The following is a 17,472-nucleotide window of genomic DNA, read 5'->3' on the forward strand; positions in this document are numbered from 1 at the left end:
CAAGAACGAATGTTAGTCTGAAATAAGGTAAGGTATGAACTTGCAGTGCTTCAGCTACTTAAAGATTTCCCATGGGCATGCTATATAAGACATAAGTTATTTATCCCTCAGTGAAATGTGGTGAGCTGCTTGTCTGAATTGCAAAGAGAAAGGATGCGTGGCTATTGTGGGAAGTCAGAAATCTTCCTACTAAGTTCAGCCAATCTGGCTGATCCAACAGGTAGCTTGTATCTACATGTATACCCCCCTCAGATAATTTTGCATTAACTCAGTAATGGCAGTTACTGATATTGTGGCTTTGTAATGCTTGGTGCTCATCAGTTTTCATTTTAACTTCTGGTTGTGTCTCATGTCTCTATCAGGATGGAAGCTATAAATTCTGTAGAATAAACAAAATTTGATGTTGCTTCATGTAGCCCACATATGTCAAAGCTTTGTGAGCAAAGTACCCTGCTGCAAGTTGTTAATCTCCATACACAATATCTTACAGAGACAAGCACTTTTGCCTCTGGCTGTTGTAGCTGCTTCACAAATCATACATGTGTGTATTAAATATATATATATATTTAAACCACATTATTTATAAATATATTTACTGGGGTTGAAAAAGTCTATTTTATCTAATGTAAAAATACAGTGTTCCAAAAAATTCTTGCTTTCTGCAGAATATTTCAAAATATGTACAAAAATGTTCATTCAAGAAAGACTTTATTAATTTTCAGAAAAAATCAGGACAGGAATTAACAGGACAAAGTTTATAGGCACAGTATTCCAGGTATGGAGGATAGGCAGGTTTGTAAAAGCAAGCTTCATATGCCAATTCCTTTTTTTTTTTTTTTTCCCTTGAGTTAGACTACACAGCAGTGTCGAGTAATGTTTCATCATCAAATTCACATTCTCTAAGCATATCTTGACTATCAAGCCACTGAAAACCATGATCGGAAGAAGTGATTGAAATGCCAGCAATTAAAACAAAATCCTGTTCTACTTCTCCAAAATGGAAGTGAGAATGAAATAAAAGCTCATTTTGCAAATAAGGTTTTATCTGATACAACGTTTATGTTTGGAGGACTTCAATTACATTGCAGAGAAAGGTTTCTTCTCTGTATTATTAAGTCATTCTTCAAACCATATGTAACGTAAGCTGTTCCTTTTTTCCTGTGCTCCTGTGATTAACAAAAATATTTATCCATATAGAGTAGTTCTTTTGCTTTACGTGTTTACCTATTTTTTTTTTGCATGTAGTCTCCATAAAGGTATGTGTAGCCCCAAAAAAGGAGTGAAGGTGGAATTATCAGGTTCTGAAAATGGAGGAATATTACCTATCTGGTATATTTGCTTTTGGCAAGTGAGTCAACTTTCACAGAGTTACAACTGATGTGAGGCTGTGTCATATTTTGACAGTTCAAAGTGAAATGCAAACTACTTCTGCAAAAATGGCTCATTCTGGAATGGCTTATTCACCCCCAAAATTTTTCTTCATCCACTCTAAGGAAAATGTTGCGTACATGCTTCAGTCTACAAAAGAGAAGGATATTTGCCCATAAAAAAGCAGTGCAGTAAGATTCAACAGATGGTTAAAAGAAACTTGAAGCTCAGCAAGGTCAGGTTCACCAGGATGGACCCAGAGAAAACTGAAGGAGTTCTTGACGCATGTATTCGGGTACATAAGTTCTTGCTTCACGCATCTTGTAAACAGTTAATATGATGAGCTTCATGACAGTATTATGAAGTTACAGAGTCTGAAAGTTCTCACTTCACATCTATGGAAAAGGCATTCAGTTGAAGTATCTTGCCTGAGGCCAGACAGCTCAGTGGCAGAGGCGGAGTTAAGGGAGATGATTACTACCCTGTGAAATCTGGTGTCACTTCCTTCCAATGTTATTTTGTACAGGACTGCTGCTTTATCACAAATATATGTAGCAGATATCCTGTGCATGACTTATTGCTATTGGGGGAAATCTGCTGACGAGTATGACTTAAACAGTGAGCTGTAATAAATGTGGGATGATGGAGAGAAGTTTTAAAGTACTCTGCTCGTAATCACCTTTGCCTGTGTTTATTGATCAATTAGTTCATTACTGTTGTACTTTGATTAAAGGATGTAGAATAATGTAGTATGAAACTAAATGTTGGATGATGATCATCTTCATCGATGATCTGGACGAGGGCATTGAGTGCACCCTCAGTAAGTTTGCAGATGACACCAAGTTAGGTGCGTGTGTCGATCTGCTCGAGGGTAGGAAGGCTCTGCAGGAGGATCTGGATAGGCTGCACCGATGGGCTGAGGTCAACTGCATGAAGTTCAACAAGGCCAAGTGCCGGGTCCTGCACCTGGGGCGCAATAACCCCAAGAAGAGCTACAGGCTGGGAGAGGAATGGCTGGAGAGCTGCCAGGCAGAGAAGGACCTGGGAGTGATGGTGGACAGTCGGCTGAATATGAGCCAGCAGTGTGCTCAGGTGGCCAAGAAGGCCAACGGCATCCTGGCTTGTATCAGAAGCAGTGTGGCCAGCAGGGCTAGGGAAGTGATTGTCCCCCTGTACTCAGCTCTGGTGAGGCCGCACCTCGAGTACTGTGTTCAGTTTTGGGCCCCTCGCTACAAGAAGGACATCGAGGTGCTTGAGCGGGTCCAGAGAAGGGCGACGAAGCTGGTGAGGGGCTGTCATGGTTCCGCTTGAGTGGGCAGCCGAGCTCCACCACAGCTGCTCTCTCACTCCCCCTCCTCAAAGAGGAATGGGGAGAAAATATGTGAAAAGGGCTCAAGGGTTGAGATAAGGACAAGAAAATCACGCAATAATTAATGTAACGGGCAAAACAGACTCAGCATAAAAAGATAGTAAGATTTATTGCTCATTACTAACAAGCTAGAGAAGTGAGAAACAAAGGAAAGAAACCAAAAGCACCTCCCCCCCATCCACCCTCTTCCACCTCCTCCCCCCGAGCGGCGCAGGGGAACAGGGGAATGGGGGTTATGGTCAGTCTACAGCACTTCTTCTCCGCCGCTCCTTATCGGTCACTCTCGTCCCCTGTGCTGTGGGGTCCCACCCACGGGATGCAGTCCTTGCTGAACTGATCCGGCATGGGCTTCCCACAGGCAGCAGCTCTTCCAGAACTGCTCCAGATATGGGTCCGTACCACGGGGTCCATCCCTCAGGAGAAAACTGCTCCAACCTGGCTCCCCTACGGGCAGCAGCTCCTGCCAGATCACCTGCTCCTGCGTGGTCTCCTCTCCACGGGCTACAGGTCTGGCCCGGAATCTGCTCCGGCAGGGGTCTTCCACAGGCGGCAGCCTCCGTCGGTGCAGGGCCACCTGCTCCACCGTGGTCTCTTCCCCGGGCTGCAGCGTGGAACCCTGCTCCACCGTGGTACTCCACGGGCTGCAGGGGGACATCCTGCTTCACCATGGTCCTCACCACAGGCCGCAGGGGACTTCTGCTCCGGCACCTGGAGCACCTCTCCCCCTCCTTCTACACTGACCTTGGTGCCCTTCCTCACTCCCTTCACTCTCCCAGCTGCTGTGTGGCGCAGCGTTTTTTTCCCTGTCTTAAATATGCTCTCAGAGAGGCGCAAAACAACATCGCTTATTGACTCAGCTCTGGAAAACAATGGGGCCCTTCCCAAACATGGGGCAGCTTCTAGATCCTTCTCACAGAAACCACCCCTATGGCTCCCTGCTACCCAAAACCTTACCACATAAACCCACTACAGGGGTCTGGAGAACAAGTCCTACGAGGAGCGGCTGAAGGAGCTGGGCTTGTTCAGCCTGGAGAAGAGGAGGCTCAGGGGCGACCTTATTGCTCTCTACAGATACCTTAAAGGAGGCTGTAGCGAGGTGGGGGTTGGTCTGTTCTCCCATGTGCCTGGTGACAGGACGAGGGGGAATGGGCTTAAGTTGCGCCAGGGGAGTTTTAGGTTAGATGTTAGGAAGAACTTCTTTACTGAAAGGGTTGTTAGGCACTGGAACGGGCTGCCCAAGGAAGTGGTGGAGTCACCATCCCTCGAAGTCGTTAAAAGACGTTTAGCTGTAGAGCTTAGGGATATGGTTTAGTGGGGACGGTTAGTGTTAGGTCAGAGGTTGGGCTCGATGATCTTGAGGTCTCTTCCAACCTAGAAATTCTGTGATTCTGTGATTCTGTAAATATCACTTAAACATCTTGCATATGATATAGTGAGGCAGTCAGAATGTGGACTTTGTGATAGATGAGAAACCGTCTGTTGGATTGCAGGTGCCCTGAGCTCACAGAGATATGTGAGGAAATGGCTCAAAGCAGGCAGACATGGAAAAACATCCTATGCTGACTCTTACCAGTCAGGAAGAGGGTGTGAGTAGTTTTCTCAAACTACCAAGTTTGGTACTTGCCTTTCAGTAATACATACAAAATGCTAGGTGTTATTAGGAAAGAAATTCAGAACAAGCCATAATATCTTGTTATATATGTCACAGCTTAAATCCATATATTGAGTGCCAAGTGCAGTTCCAATTACCTCATTGAAAAAGCATAAGAGAAAGCTGACAGGAATAGTGATAGGTATGATGACTCTTTGTCTTGAATAAGACAGATCCAATTTTACAGATGACATTACTGGCCTTGAAAAGGTCAATAGGGAATAATTGTTCATAACTTTTCTTGGCACAAAGTGGCACCAAATGAAATGGCACATTTAGAACAAAGGAAGTATATTTTGGGGCAGCACATAATTAAGTCGTGGAACCTATTGTAAGGAAGCTTTTTTTAACCATTTTCGTATCTGAACGTCATGTCTACAGTTTTAAAGCATCACTTCCTGCATTGGTTATCAGGAAAACATTACTCTTTACCTTCATGGGAATTAGCCCGTATCTCAGAAGAATGCAGACACCAGTGTAGATGGAGGTTATATACAACTCCAGGCTGTCAGGCAATGTATTGTTTTTAAAATGTTCTTTCTGTCATATTCATACATGCATTTCACAGAGTAAGGAAATAGAAGTATGCCCATCTTATGCATCCATGGAGGTTTTTGGTATTACATTATGAAGTTCACTTCCGTTGTTGAAATGCACGAATCATTTCTGAAATAGTCAAGACACCAGGAATATAATTGTTCGCATTTTTATCTATAAAATGTTAACGCAGTGCAAATTCCTAAGTTGCACTTTATATCTTTTTGTGGGGCATTTGTCCATTTTACCAAATTGTGTAACTTTTTCAGTATTGGTGCTGGAAATTTTTCTGTATATTATTACTTGGATAACAGAATCAGCACCTCGTATTTCAAGACAGCGGCTGATTTTTCATTATTCACGTTTTTTCATTCAACTTTTGGAATGCTTCACTAGTTAATAAAGCCTCTGGAGATCTGTTCTGAATCAGAGTTGTATCATCTTTTATAAAGTTGTATCATGATTAAATAAACTTGCAGCATGTAAGACATTTCTTCAAATGTCATATATAAGCTTTTCCATCTCATCGGCTGACATACGTTCTCGCTAATTATGCAAAGAATAAGAATTTAAAGCAACATCCTACTTGTAACATGTTTAGAATATTGCTGAAAGGGAATGCCCTGAGTATTAAATACTGTTCTAAGCATAATATAATCTTCAGCGCTTGTTTTTTGCATTATGATTGACAACCATTTTGAAGCCAATTTAAGCTATGCGTTAGTGTCACAGTTGTGTTAGTTTGGGGGAAACACAACTGTCTTTCAGATTAATTTTTCATGTTTTGTTGTTCAAACTAACAAATGAAAATAGGTGTCACAAACTCTGGCACTCCTCCTGTTCCCAGTGAGGTGGTCTGGGAGGAAGTTGAACCTACTGATCCTAATTAGTAATGTAAAATAGAAGGCAGAATGCAGACAGTGAGAGGAGAAATGTTCTAATGGCACATGCAGTTTGTAAAATAATTACGTAAATAAAGACATTTCCATTGTTAAATTAACATGCATTCTTAGACTTGTGTTCTGTTCAGAACATTGAGAGCATTACAGAAAATTCTGCTGCAATGTGACTGGAAAGGGATGTTGGCAAAAGTTGTTTCCTAATTTTTAGTATAATCCAGTGAATAAATTTTCAGAATTACACTTTATATAATTTTTAATCAGTTATCAAAAATAGTGTTTAGAAACATGAAAAAGGAATGAGTGATCAGAATAGGAAAAATAAGTGATAACCATGCTGTATTTTTGAACATTTTCAGTGTATTTGGGCTCTCTTAGTCTTAATGATTTCCACGTTATTTATTTGTAGTTGGTGATGCCTGTACAGATTTTTCTAACAATAGGACTTAAAATAACTTCCTTTGTAGTGGAAAGGTAATATGACCTGTTAATGTTAGGGTTAAATATGTTTTATTCTTTCAGTATGGAAGTTATTGTGGTCTTAACACATTGTAGGTTATCCCTTGAAAAGGCAGAGTAGGAACTGAATTTTCGTTCTGTGCAGACGTGTACAGTGGAGTATTTAATTAAATGTGCATGTTAGAACTGCAGTGCTTAAAAGCTCATTCTTGATACACTGGGTATATTTGTATTTTAAGCAGTTTTCAGAAACATATAATACAATTAAAGCCAATTTCTGGAATAATTAAGTGGATAATTCCATGCCAAATTTTAAATTTTCTTTAGCTAACGCCTATCTTAGAGTATCCCTTACAGTGTTTAGTGAAATACTTTTCATCAGGTTGGTAATGCAGAAACAATTAAGGCTTATCAGAGTACCTGTGGTAATTAAACCTTCTCTTCTTCTGATTGAGCTCATCCTATCTAGTAATCCTAGTTGTTTACTGAGAAGGGAGTGTTAAAAGTGAATTTACAGAGAAATGCATATATTTATTATAGTTTAATTGATACGTTCTCCAGGTTCACACATAAGTTTGCCAAGTTTAAAGAAAAAAAGTGGATGGAGAGGAGGGGAAGAAGAAGGCAGACTGACATGGTCTGTCATACCCAGGCTGCTGAAGAAAGGTGGAAGGGACAGTGCTGTCTGTATTCAGTGTTCAAGGTGACATTTTTATAGGCTTTAATTTGTGAAGACAAATTTATATTTTCAGGATTTGAAAAAGTACTAAAATGCATTTTCTCTTCTTCCCAGTCATGAGGTGTACTCTATGTTATTAGTGTATTTATGTGGTGTTAATAGAGGCAACTTGTTAAAGGAGTTTTGGTTTGATTTAATATTGGTTTTGTTGCAGGTGCTTTAGATGTTTTGTGTTGTTGTTTTTGTTTTTTTTTTTCTTTTTGATTTATTGAACCATTATAAAGATCAATCAAATGAATTTTGTGTAATTTTGTTATGTAATTTTTTTAGATAAGAAGGGAGGTTTAATAAATCTGGAAAGAGTTCTGTTACAAAATTCTCTCTTTTTTGTTTATTCACCAAGTTGCTACATGGGTAATACTGAAGCTCACGTGAATATTGTCATAGCAATTCCCTTATCAGTGAAGTCCCAAATTAAATAGTAGCCTGTTAGGATAGCTTGATTAGGTCTATTCTGTAGTATTTCAGTCAGTTCTCCCACGGTTCTTCTGAGTAACGTTTGATAAGGTATTTAATCCAATTATTTTTCCTTAAACATTGAGCTGTATTTTTTTCATTTTTACAGCAGTAGAGGATAATAGCTATAATATATATGTCAGCAGAAACTGAGTGAATTTGGTCTAATAAAGTTCAAATCAATCCCAGTTATTTCACATTTTTGTTTAACTTCGGAAAATGTAAATGTGGAAATTAGACGCGTGAATTTTAATTTAATGAAAAATGAATATCTGACTTCATCTCAAGTGTTTCGTAACATAGTGTTGACTTTCCATCGTAATTCATGACAACTGTTCCTTCAAAGGGTTGCAGGTATTTTTGTCTTTACTGCTGTACTTGTGCTAATATCAGAAAAGAATGATTCATGATAAAAACATCGAGCACACTGTACTTCTTGATGCCTGTTAAGGTGGTAATTGATATTTTTATGCCTCCTTTTCTCTGTCGTTGCTTCCAGCGTGGCTGTGAACTTCACCTTAAAAGCTGTCATAATAGCATGTCAGGTCAGGAGTGTCCTCTTCTGTCAGTCCAAAGCTTTGCTGCTGTTTGAGAACCTTTGAGAAAGAGTATCAGAAATACTTAACTAGCTTTTAATACGCTCTTTGTCCTCTAGAGCAGGCAAGATAATTGCAAAAGCCTTGCACAGGATGTCAAAGTTTTCTAACTGTATGGCCAGCCCAGCTTTGGTAATGTCTTGTCCGGGATATTGAAAAGCAAGGCATGAAACTGCAAAACAGCGAAGACTGGTGCGAGAGAGGGCTCCAGGGTTTGGTATGTGACCATGTCATCAATGGCTCTAATCTGGTCATGGCCTAATGCGACTTCTGTACATGATGGGAGACTTGCAGTGAAGAGCAGAAAGCAGAACAGCTTGTTGCATGGTTTTGGCTCAGTTCTGGATCCTCCTCTCATCTTTGTATGCGACAAGAGGATGAGGTCACGTTGGAAATGCCAGTAGGGTTTTCATTGTTAAAGAATGCTGATATGGAGAAAATACTCTAGGAAAACCTGATGCAGGTTATAAACCTTATTATATCAGCTGTGACGCTTGGAAGAATACACAGCTGGCAACAAAAACTGGTAACACGACTTCTGTCCTCTTGTAGAGATTAAAGTCTTTTGGGGGGGAATTATACACAGTCCTGATGACTTTATCTGGAATTTATATGTGTAGTAAAAGGACTGGATTTCATCAGTCTTAGCCTCACACCATGTATTTTTCATTTTCCTGTGATCCTACCCAAGTCAATCAATATAAAGTTAAAGGATGTTCGCCTTTTGTTACTTTGCTGGTTGATGAAATGCAAAAGCTTTATCTGAACTGCACTTCTCAGAGCAAAGGTATCTGAAGTTTTCTTTTCTTACTTTCTCTCTCTCTCTTTCCTTTTTTTTTTTTTTTTTTTAATTATAGAAGTGTCCATTTTCACACCTGGGCACTGTTCCCTGAAAGGCAGTTAGGACTTCTTCAAAGATGACAATTTTCAGGAACTTGTGTATAGTTTATAAGAGGACTATGATGTAATCAATAATTTTTTTTTATTATTTTTTTTTCCAGGAGAATTTGTAGTATGAGGCTAGCATCTGAAATACTGGCAACATAAAAAATAATATTAAAAAGATATATATATATATCCTGCTTTTATTAAAAGTTCCATGAACTGTTCAAAGCAATTTGTAGTTGGTCTAGACCAAGTACCCTGTGTATATAAATAAATAAGCTGAATAGTCAGAAAACAGATTTTAGGGGAATATTTCTAGGAGACACAAGTATGTATTTATTTCAAAAGCACATTAATTGCAGTTAAAAGCTTATCACAAGGATCTAGAAGTTTGCCATTAATAGTTTGCTGTTATTACCTCTTTTCTTCTATTTTACTACCAGATAGCAGAGAAGATTAGTAGCATAGGTGAAACAAAGCCTATATATTTTTTTTATTTTGCCAAAATGTTCTTGGTGCCTAATAGCCTTGCAATACCAGTTGATCAGTATTATCAGAAACTAAAGCCTTTGATTTAAGTCCAGATTTACGGTACTCTAAATTATAGCTGTTTGCTTTCAATCTAAAAGATGATTAAATATTAGGAATGCTTATATTAAGGGAACTTACTAAGTTATTTTGCTATTCATGTATGTGTCATAGCAGGGCACATAGTAATAACAAGTACTTATTCATTATTAAGAGCTATTTTCTGTGACCTACATTAGCTTTACCTGTTGCTCAGATATAAATGATCAAGTATCTAATTGAAGGTTCTAGCCTACTTTCATATTTACTTCCTGTGGTTACCATTGTGCGACCAAGCATAAGAAGAAAAAAGTCAGAATGGAAATCAAATATCAAGATATTTTTAAAGGAAAGTCTAGATAAAATGGTGCTTTATCCTTGAGATATGCTGTAAAACTGTACAAATCAACCTGAACAGAAAAATCAATATGAATGCATATAGAATCCATGGAATTGTACATCAGCAGACAAAGGAGAGAAGTCAGTTTTAAACTATTTTTTTAATTACTATGTTGAGAATACCATCTTTTACTAAACTTGAGATGTACAAAGCACTGTATTAATGATGCATTCTTTTTGTTTAATTTTGAAAAATGAGCACTGGTAGTATTTTCGTATTTGGGTTAAAGAGAAAGAACATAGTTCTTGCAGTGAAAATCATTTAGAAAGCTGGATTTCTGTTAGGGTAACAGCCTCTAAAACAGGAGAACTGAGATGTGTAAAGAATTGTTCTTGGTGTGCTTGTAAGCTAAATGTTTTTAAAACTGTCACTCTATCATGGATATTATTTTCTTGCCTGCAGTAGCAAAAGTGAATAAAACTAATGGGTTAAAATGATTAAAAATACAAAAATTATTAAATAAGATGATATTTAAATTTTGAGTCTTCAAGGTATTCACTACTGAAAATTTTATGTTACTAGTGCAGGATGAATGTTTCTCTGTGTATGTCACAGTGTATATGCAGAGATGGATGTTATCTAGTTGCCCGTTATTATATGGTAGCAATATGTATTGTATTCTAAAAGCTTTGTCTTTGACACTGATTTGCCACAGATTCTTTTTCATGCACATAGTATAAGAGTACTCGATTGTAAAAATAAGATGAAGTGCTTGAAGTAAATCTTGTTTTCATTCAAAATATGCAGTGAAGATATAACTTCATCAACCCTTAAGAGCATTAATTGTGAATTATCCTGTTAAGTAGGGCTTAAGTTGCTGAAGAGGGAAATGATTTGAGTTTCACGTTCTTCACTTGAAAAACACTGACAAAAATCCAACCGTTTTGGGTCAAAGACTGCCAAAGGTATTGGTAGCACATGCATTTGTTGGATACTAACATCTTGTGAGAACAGATCAGAACGCTTGTAAAACTATGGATATGTGCACAGAGAAAAACAAAATCAAACCACAAAACTCCTAACAGATTTATTTTTGCTAATTTCAGATAACTCAATAGGAGTCTAAGTGTTATATGGCAATGTGAGCACTGAATATTTAAGAAGGCCCCGTACTGAGTACATTTGTTCTTGTCCTCTTCCTGCTTATGCCTTTCAATTTCCCTACATATTGAGTTCCCCACATACTGAGGTTTATGTCTGCTCATACTGGGCTAGCATTTTTTATGTTTAAAGCAATAAAATGATAGTTAAGCTGGTGCAATCAAGTTAATGATTGTTTTCACATATCTTGAAAAGAGGGGGAAGGAGTCATTAACGCAATGGGTAGTTGATATGGTAGATGTTTAAATTGTAGTTGTTTAAAAAACAAGTACTTACATATTGAGAATCTTACTTTTTTTCCAGTTTGCACAAACTCATGATTTATGATATTCACAGATCCTTTTCCCCTTTAAGATATTTCTTTTCTCATCAAAAAGGAATTAAATTGTTTTAAGACTACTTTTGATTATAAAAATATTTTTTGCAAACCATGTTAATTAATAAAAATAAATCTTCATGGTATGTGACAAATGTGGGAGATAAATGGATTATTTTGAAGTGGCTGAAGGGAAATAAGTGATAGTCAAATCTACTTTTGCTATTGGTGCTTCTTAGTGTACGAGAATCAGTATGTTTTAAGATTAAGTAATATTCTACTTTCTTCTTCAGATTATATAAAATCCATGTAATCATCCATGTAATTGTATGCCAGGATGGAAGTTCTTGAACGTATAAATAATTATTTTTTTCTGCTTCCCTCCTGCAGTTGAATAATCAATAGGCTTTTTTTTTGTTTGTTTTCGTTTCATTTTTTTCCAGATAACCTTTTTCATGCTGCTGTCTGCAGTGTGCGTAATGCTGAACTTGGCTGGTTCCATTCTCTCGTGTCAGAACGCTCAGCTGGTAAAGTCCCTGGAAGGATGTCAGTTGGTGAGTAATAAAAAACAAAAACAAAAAACACAAGTCTGCTAAAAAAGGGCAATAGATTTTTTCATTTGTTTGCATTTTATACATATATTGCTTCAATTTCCAAACAGTATGTGTTTCACAGAGCCATCTATAGCCCTTGATAAATCGTGTTGGGAAAAGTTTGAGAATTAAAGTGCTGGCATATTTACAATATCGTGTCACCTCAAAGACTTGCTTCTTAGTATTATGTTGGAAACAGACTAGGTGAAACACAGACCACATCAAAGCAGCAAAGTGCAGTGATTACCATTTGATGTTAGCAGTGTCAGGATTTCATCCAGTGCCTACTTCCACAGCCAATGTATTTCATAGAAGTGCTGATAGTAATTTTTTAGTATGTATACATATTTTTAGGCCAACCTAAAGTAATTCTTTTATAATTTCTAAAGCAAATGTATGTTAAATAAAATACAGAATGAAAACAAAAATTTACAATGATACGGCATGCTCTGAATTGTTAAAAAGGTATGGTATACCTAAGTTCTTTATGTTTGTCGTTTAGGAGGAGCATGCATATATGTTGAACTCTAAATAGTTTCAGATTTCAACTCACAAACAAGTCTATAGAACTAAACTCCTGCTGGAAATCTCTAATTTAAAGTAAATAGTAAAACAGTGATTACTTTCTTTGCCATAAATTGGGAGACAAATGGTATTAAGTTGTAAGAATGACAAATGGGCTCAAGAATGTTTATGGACATGCATCAGTGCTCTTTTTAGTGTAATCTAGCTGACAGTAGACCAGTCGCATTATCTAAACTGCATGAGTCCGCATTCATAGAATTCATTAAGTATTAGCGATATGTGAGCATTTGCCTGTATTGGCTGTGTCCTTTGGGCACGCCCCAAAAAGTTGATTTGAATGATAAAGTAATTTTCACCTCTAATATCTCCACAAAATGCTTCTGCACCTCTTTTTTTTTTTCTTTAGCCATTGTTTTCCCTTTTCTGTCTGTCTAACACAATCCTTCAGGCATCCATTTGAACACAATGTATTTAATAAAAGTAAGTAAAAAAAAAAATATATATATATATATACACACAATTTCAGGAAATATTTAGAAAGGCATGTGAAAAAGGCAGAACAGGAAGTCATTTGGGTGTAACCTGTCACATGCTTACATCTTGTTTAGTCAGTGTTTAAGCCTGTGTTCCGTGTTCCTGTCACCCATCCTGTTTCAAAATGTCTGCAACTCCATCAAGGAGTGAAGCTTTCTATGGTGTTTGTGATTTCTGGCTGTGCTTAGGGTAAAGGCTTTGCAGAACCAGATCGGTGCAGCCATATATACACACACACACACACATATATATATGTTTATATAAAAGTAACCATTTTTTTGGCTGAAGGGGTCCATCCGAACTTGTGTAGAATCTTTCAACTCCAAGCCGACATGGGTTTAACAGATGTCCACTAAGTTGTGTGAATAGACTTCAAAGAGCAAATCCCATGCTAGATGGAGAGGAATGCACATATCAAGGAGAGTGCTGTTTGTGCTGTTGTGGCTTAGTGCATGCAGGCAAGGGTCCTGCTCCTTGTATATGTGTACTTTCCTAGTTCTTTTAGGCAGCTGTCTACAAGCAGGGCTAGGTATGACTCCAACTCTCTCGGACTGCTGGTTGGTCCAGCTGTGGCAGCGCACTGACCATGCACACCAGCTAACAAGTTAAATGCACAAGTCTTCAAAACAAAGTGGGTTGGAATGTATTCAATGGTGTTCAGTGATAAGGTGCTGTTTGGTGATGATTCCAAGCTTATCACCATTTAATTTCTAAATTATATTTTAATTATAGCACTTCAGAAGTATTCAAGTACAGGTGAGTGTTTGGGGAAAAGTAGCAAAATGCTGTGATAATTACTTCCTTTATTATGAAAAATTGATTAGTCCTCTGTGTTGAATTTGAATGTTGTTACTTTTATTGCTAATTCCTGAAGAACAGGATTCTTCTGCTCATTGAAGTTTGTTTTTTGAAGAAGCTTCCAGTGACAGAATCGTTTTCTATCCAAGCGTTTAAGGGGCGTACACTTAACCATAGGACAGCTACCATTCAGATCAGTGTGAGAGTTCATTGTACATAAAGAGAATGCATGAAGTATTTGTTTATTATCAGCTTGGAGGAGATGCTGTTGCACTATTTCATCTCTTTAGTGCAAGATTTTTTTCTAGGGCATGCGTATCAAAACTTTACCCTCTTGCCTGACGTGTTTTAATTCAAGATATAGCACAGGAGATCCAAGATGATGGAGAGAGAGAGAATTACATCCTGTTTTTTTAGATGAACAGGCATTTGCAACGTGTAGTATGTGTCAACATCCTTTATGGAATAAAATTGGGTTAATGAGAATCAACAAAGCGGCATTGCAAGGACAGAAAATTGAAATAAGTTCTGCTTAATTAGCACATTTGTAAACAAAGAAGGCAGTAGCTCCAGCCAGTGGGTAAATGCTCACAACTGAGGAAAAGAAAAAAAAAAAAAAAAGAGTAAATAGGAAGTCTTTAGTCTTTTAAATGTTCTCTTCAGTGCTCTCTGTTCTGCTTATGAACCCTGTGTCTCTGATTGAAATCTGGTCAGGATCATAGCCTCTATATGAAACTTGCTGCTGTAGAAGTAAGCAGTGACTGAGCTGTGCAAACAGCTGAATTCTCGGATCATTGATAGAAACAAAAATGACTAAATTTATTTCAGATACAGTTGTTTTTCTTTTTTTTTTTTCAGCCTTTTTGAAAGAATTGTGTTCTAGTTATATGTGATGATTTCCACTTTGAAATTTAATGCTATTTCAAAACATTCTAGATTCAGTGGTTTTCATTATTTGATCTGAATTTTCAAGTAACCTTGGGATTTTCTACTGCGTGTTTTCCTGTCTCTTCCCTCATTTATTTTGCCTTCCCTTGTCCTGTGCTAATAAGCAGTCAGGGAAAGGAGTGGTATCAAACAAGTGCTTTCAGTGGGCAGGCAGAGAGACAGTTTGAAAGTGGAAGCAGGCTTTGCCTTTGGGTAGGGATTCTGGGATTAAGAGGTGTAGTGAGTGGGCACGTAAGGACTTCATCAGAAGGCCCGACATGCACCCTTGTGGCAGAATTCAAGGGAAACCTTTGTTTCTTTCTCCAGGCTAATGGAATATTATCACTCAAGCAAGCATTTTGCAAATAGTCCTTTTGCATTTTTTCCAAAGCTGGTGCACTCAGCTACTAAATTAAAAATGGAATGGTTACTTTTTGTTTGTACTTCCCTCAGCTTTTCATTCCTGCTATAGATTTTCCTCTGGACTGGTGGAATGCTGAGCTAGCAAAATAAGATAAAACAAATGTTCAAACTGCGCATTTCAAAGTTGAGAACATGATGAAATGCTAACTAGCTTTGCACCGTATGGTCTAGCTGCTGATGAGGGCAGCTAATTTCACTGTGACTGTTCATCATATCTCAGTTGTTTCAATATAGAGAGTTTCTTCTGCCCGTGCCTTAGATTTTCCTTAGCAAAAGTCATATTTCAATCAGATTGTGGACTTGCACGTGAATTGTATCACAGTGTTGAAATGCTCATATGTAAGAAATTCTGGTGTTCTCTTCTTAAAGACCACCCACAGGGAGAGAGACGCTAATGAACACCACTGTTTTATGATTAAAGGCAGAATTTGACTTAGAATTTGGTAATATTTTGTGTTGAGCATGTGTAGTTATTAACATTTGTCACTCAAAAAGGAAAAATACCATTTTTAGCAGCTTGTCCTAAGCTTGTGTTTCATGTTAATTCCTGCACTGTGTGACTGAGTGTACATTACTATAAGTATGAATCCTGTGGTTGCCTTCTAGGATACAAATTTAGAGTGACACAGCTCTTTGAGAGAAAATTCAACTTTTGTAGACGTGTTTTTTTGAGATGAAGTTAATGTCCTTTGTAAAATGTACCAGACAGAAATATGTGAATGGATTTCCAAGCACAGTATGCTACAAAAGTCAAATTCAGAATCATTACCCTAAAAGAGAACCAACAAGGAAGTAACAAACCAGTAAAATAAATTTCGTCCTTGTCCGGAAAATGTACTGGCAAGTACTGCAGTTTCAGTGCATGAGACAAATAGTTGCTCTTCTTTCTGTGTGAACTTTAATGTTTCTGTCAAACCCATTGATGTTGATTTTTTTCAAAATAAATTTTTGTCACATTTTGGGGAATGTGTGGATAGCTTTAAAAACGTGATAATACAATCTCCTGTATCAAGGTGTTTAAATTCAGAAGCATTTCACATGTGGAGTAGTTGTATGAAGGAAAAGGAATGATAGAAGTGTCTTGTTTTGCTTTAAACATTGGGGATTTGTTGTAGGTTCCATAATGCATAGTTTTGTGTGAAGATGAAAAATGTGCTCACAGTATGTTAGCATTTTGAATGTAAAATCTGTGAATTTAGTATTTGTGATCTTTATCCCGCAGCTCAGCAACATTCAGCACTGCGGGACAAAAAAATACATGTAGCTTCGATGTCTTGTTACAAAAACCTAACTGGACTTTTTGACCCATGATTAGCTGTAAAAACTACAGCCAAAACCTCAAGCTGCTGCTGTAAGTCAGTGGAAGCAGGATGTGTACAGAGCAGTTACACACTCAAGCTGTTCATTAAAGCGTGTATGAGGAACAACATTTCTGTCCTACAAAATTCTCTTTCAAATACTTAATCTCTAAAAATTATGTTCAGTGTGATAAGGTATAGCAGTTTGTATATTTTAATTTATGATCTACAGTGGCACAAGAGAATTTTGCTGGTTTTATTTCTTAGTCTTTATTTGTCTTTATTTGGTGCACCTGCCATATTGTAAGTCACTTAGTCATTTAAAAAAATAAATGTTCTAGTTTTAATCAAACTTAGGTTTGCTTATAATACAGAAAAGTAGTAATAGTGCCTATTTTTTTATGGAGATGTTGCTTATAATGTATTTTTCAGTTATACATGCTGAAATTGGCTTGTGGTTCTAGAAACATAGACAGGAAGACTCCTTTTCCCCTGAATTATGTTTAATTGGAATAAATGGAGAACGGAAAAACAAAGGAAGCACAACTTGATACAAGATGAATGGTGTAGGCCAGTTCCAGAACGGAGGTTTCTTTGTATTTCATTTTGTGCTGTAGCTATGTTCAACTCTGTGCATATTTAAAAATAGTTCTTAAAAACCCATCAAAATATGTACTCGTGGTTGTGGGTTTTTCATTCTTAGGCACCTATCAGATTTTTCTCCTGATATTTCCCTAACTCTCAATTTTCTCCCTTAATGGATCCTTCTTCTCTTTGCATAAGCTGCTACAAAGATCAAAAGTTTGTTATAAATGGCTAAATCCCAAATAGGGTTACAATCAAAGTTTACAATTTATTAAGCGAATAGAGGTAAGCAAACAGCGCTGGGTGTGCCAGAAGTCTCTGCTCCACCAAGACGCACACCAGTTACATCAAGCAGCTGATTTTTATGCTCCTAGGCTAATATATATTCATTACTACTTCTGAAAAAAACAGGGTTATTATAATTAGTTTCCGGAATCCAAACCCTC

At 37.5% G+C, this 17,472-nt stretch overlaps 1 protein-coding gene across 9 annotated transcripts in view; it reads left to right on the forward strand.

Moving 5' to 3' along the window:
- Window positions 1-17,472, forward strand: part of ENTREP2 (endosomal transmembrane epsin interactor 2) — a 136,914-nt gene that overhangs the window by 69,122 nt on the left and 50,320 nt on the right. For 6 of the 9 annotated variants that reach the window (XM_072043396.1, XM_027466191.3, XM_027466192.3 and 3 more), the window contains one exon: window positions 11,787-11,897. The exons of the other annotated variants lie outside the window; for them this stretch is intronic. In XM_072043396.1, the coding sequence (XP_071899497.1) occupies window positions 11,799-11,897 (99 nt within the window). In that variant the 5' untranslated portion in view covers window positions 11,787-11,798. The remainder of the gene's footprint in view (window positions 1-11,786; window positions 11,898-17,472) is intronic. 9 annotated transcript variants of the gene reach the window in all.

The sequence above is a fragment of the Anas platyrhynchos genome, chromosome 11, assembly GCF_047663525.1.
Source record: "Anas platyrhynchos isolate ZD024472 breed Pekin duck chromosome 11, IASCAAS_PekinDuck_T2T, whole genome shotgun sequence".
Lineage (NCBI taxonomy): Eukaryota > Metazoa > Chordata > Aves > Anseriformes > Anatidae > Anas > Anas platyrhynchos.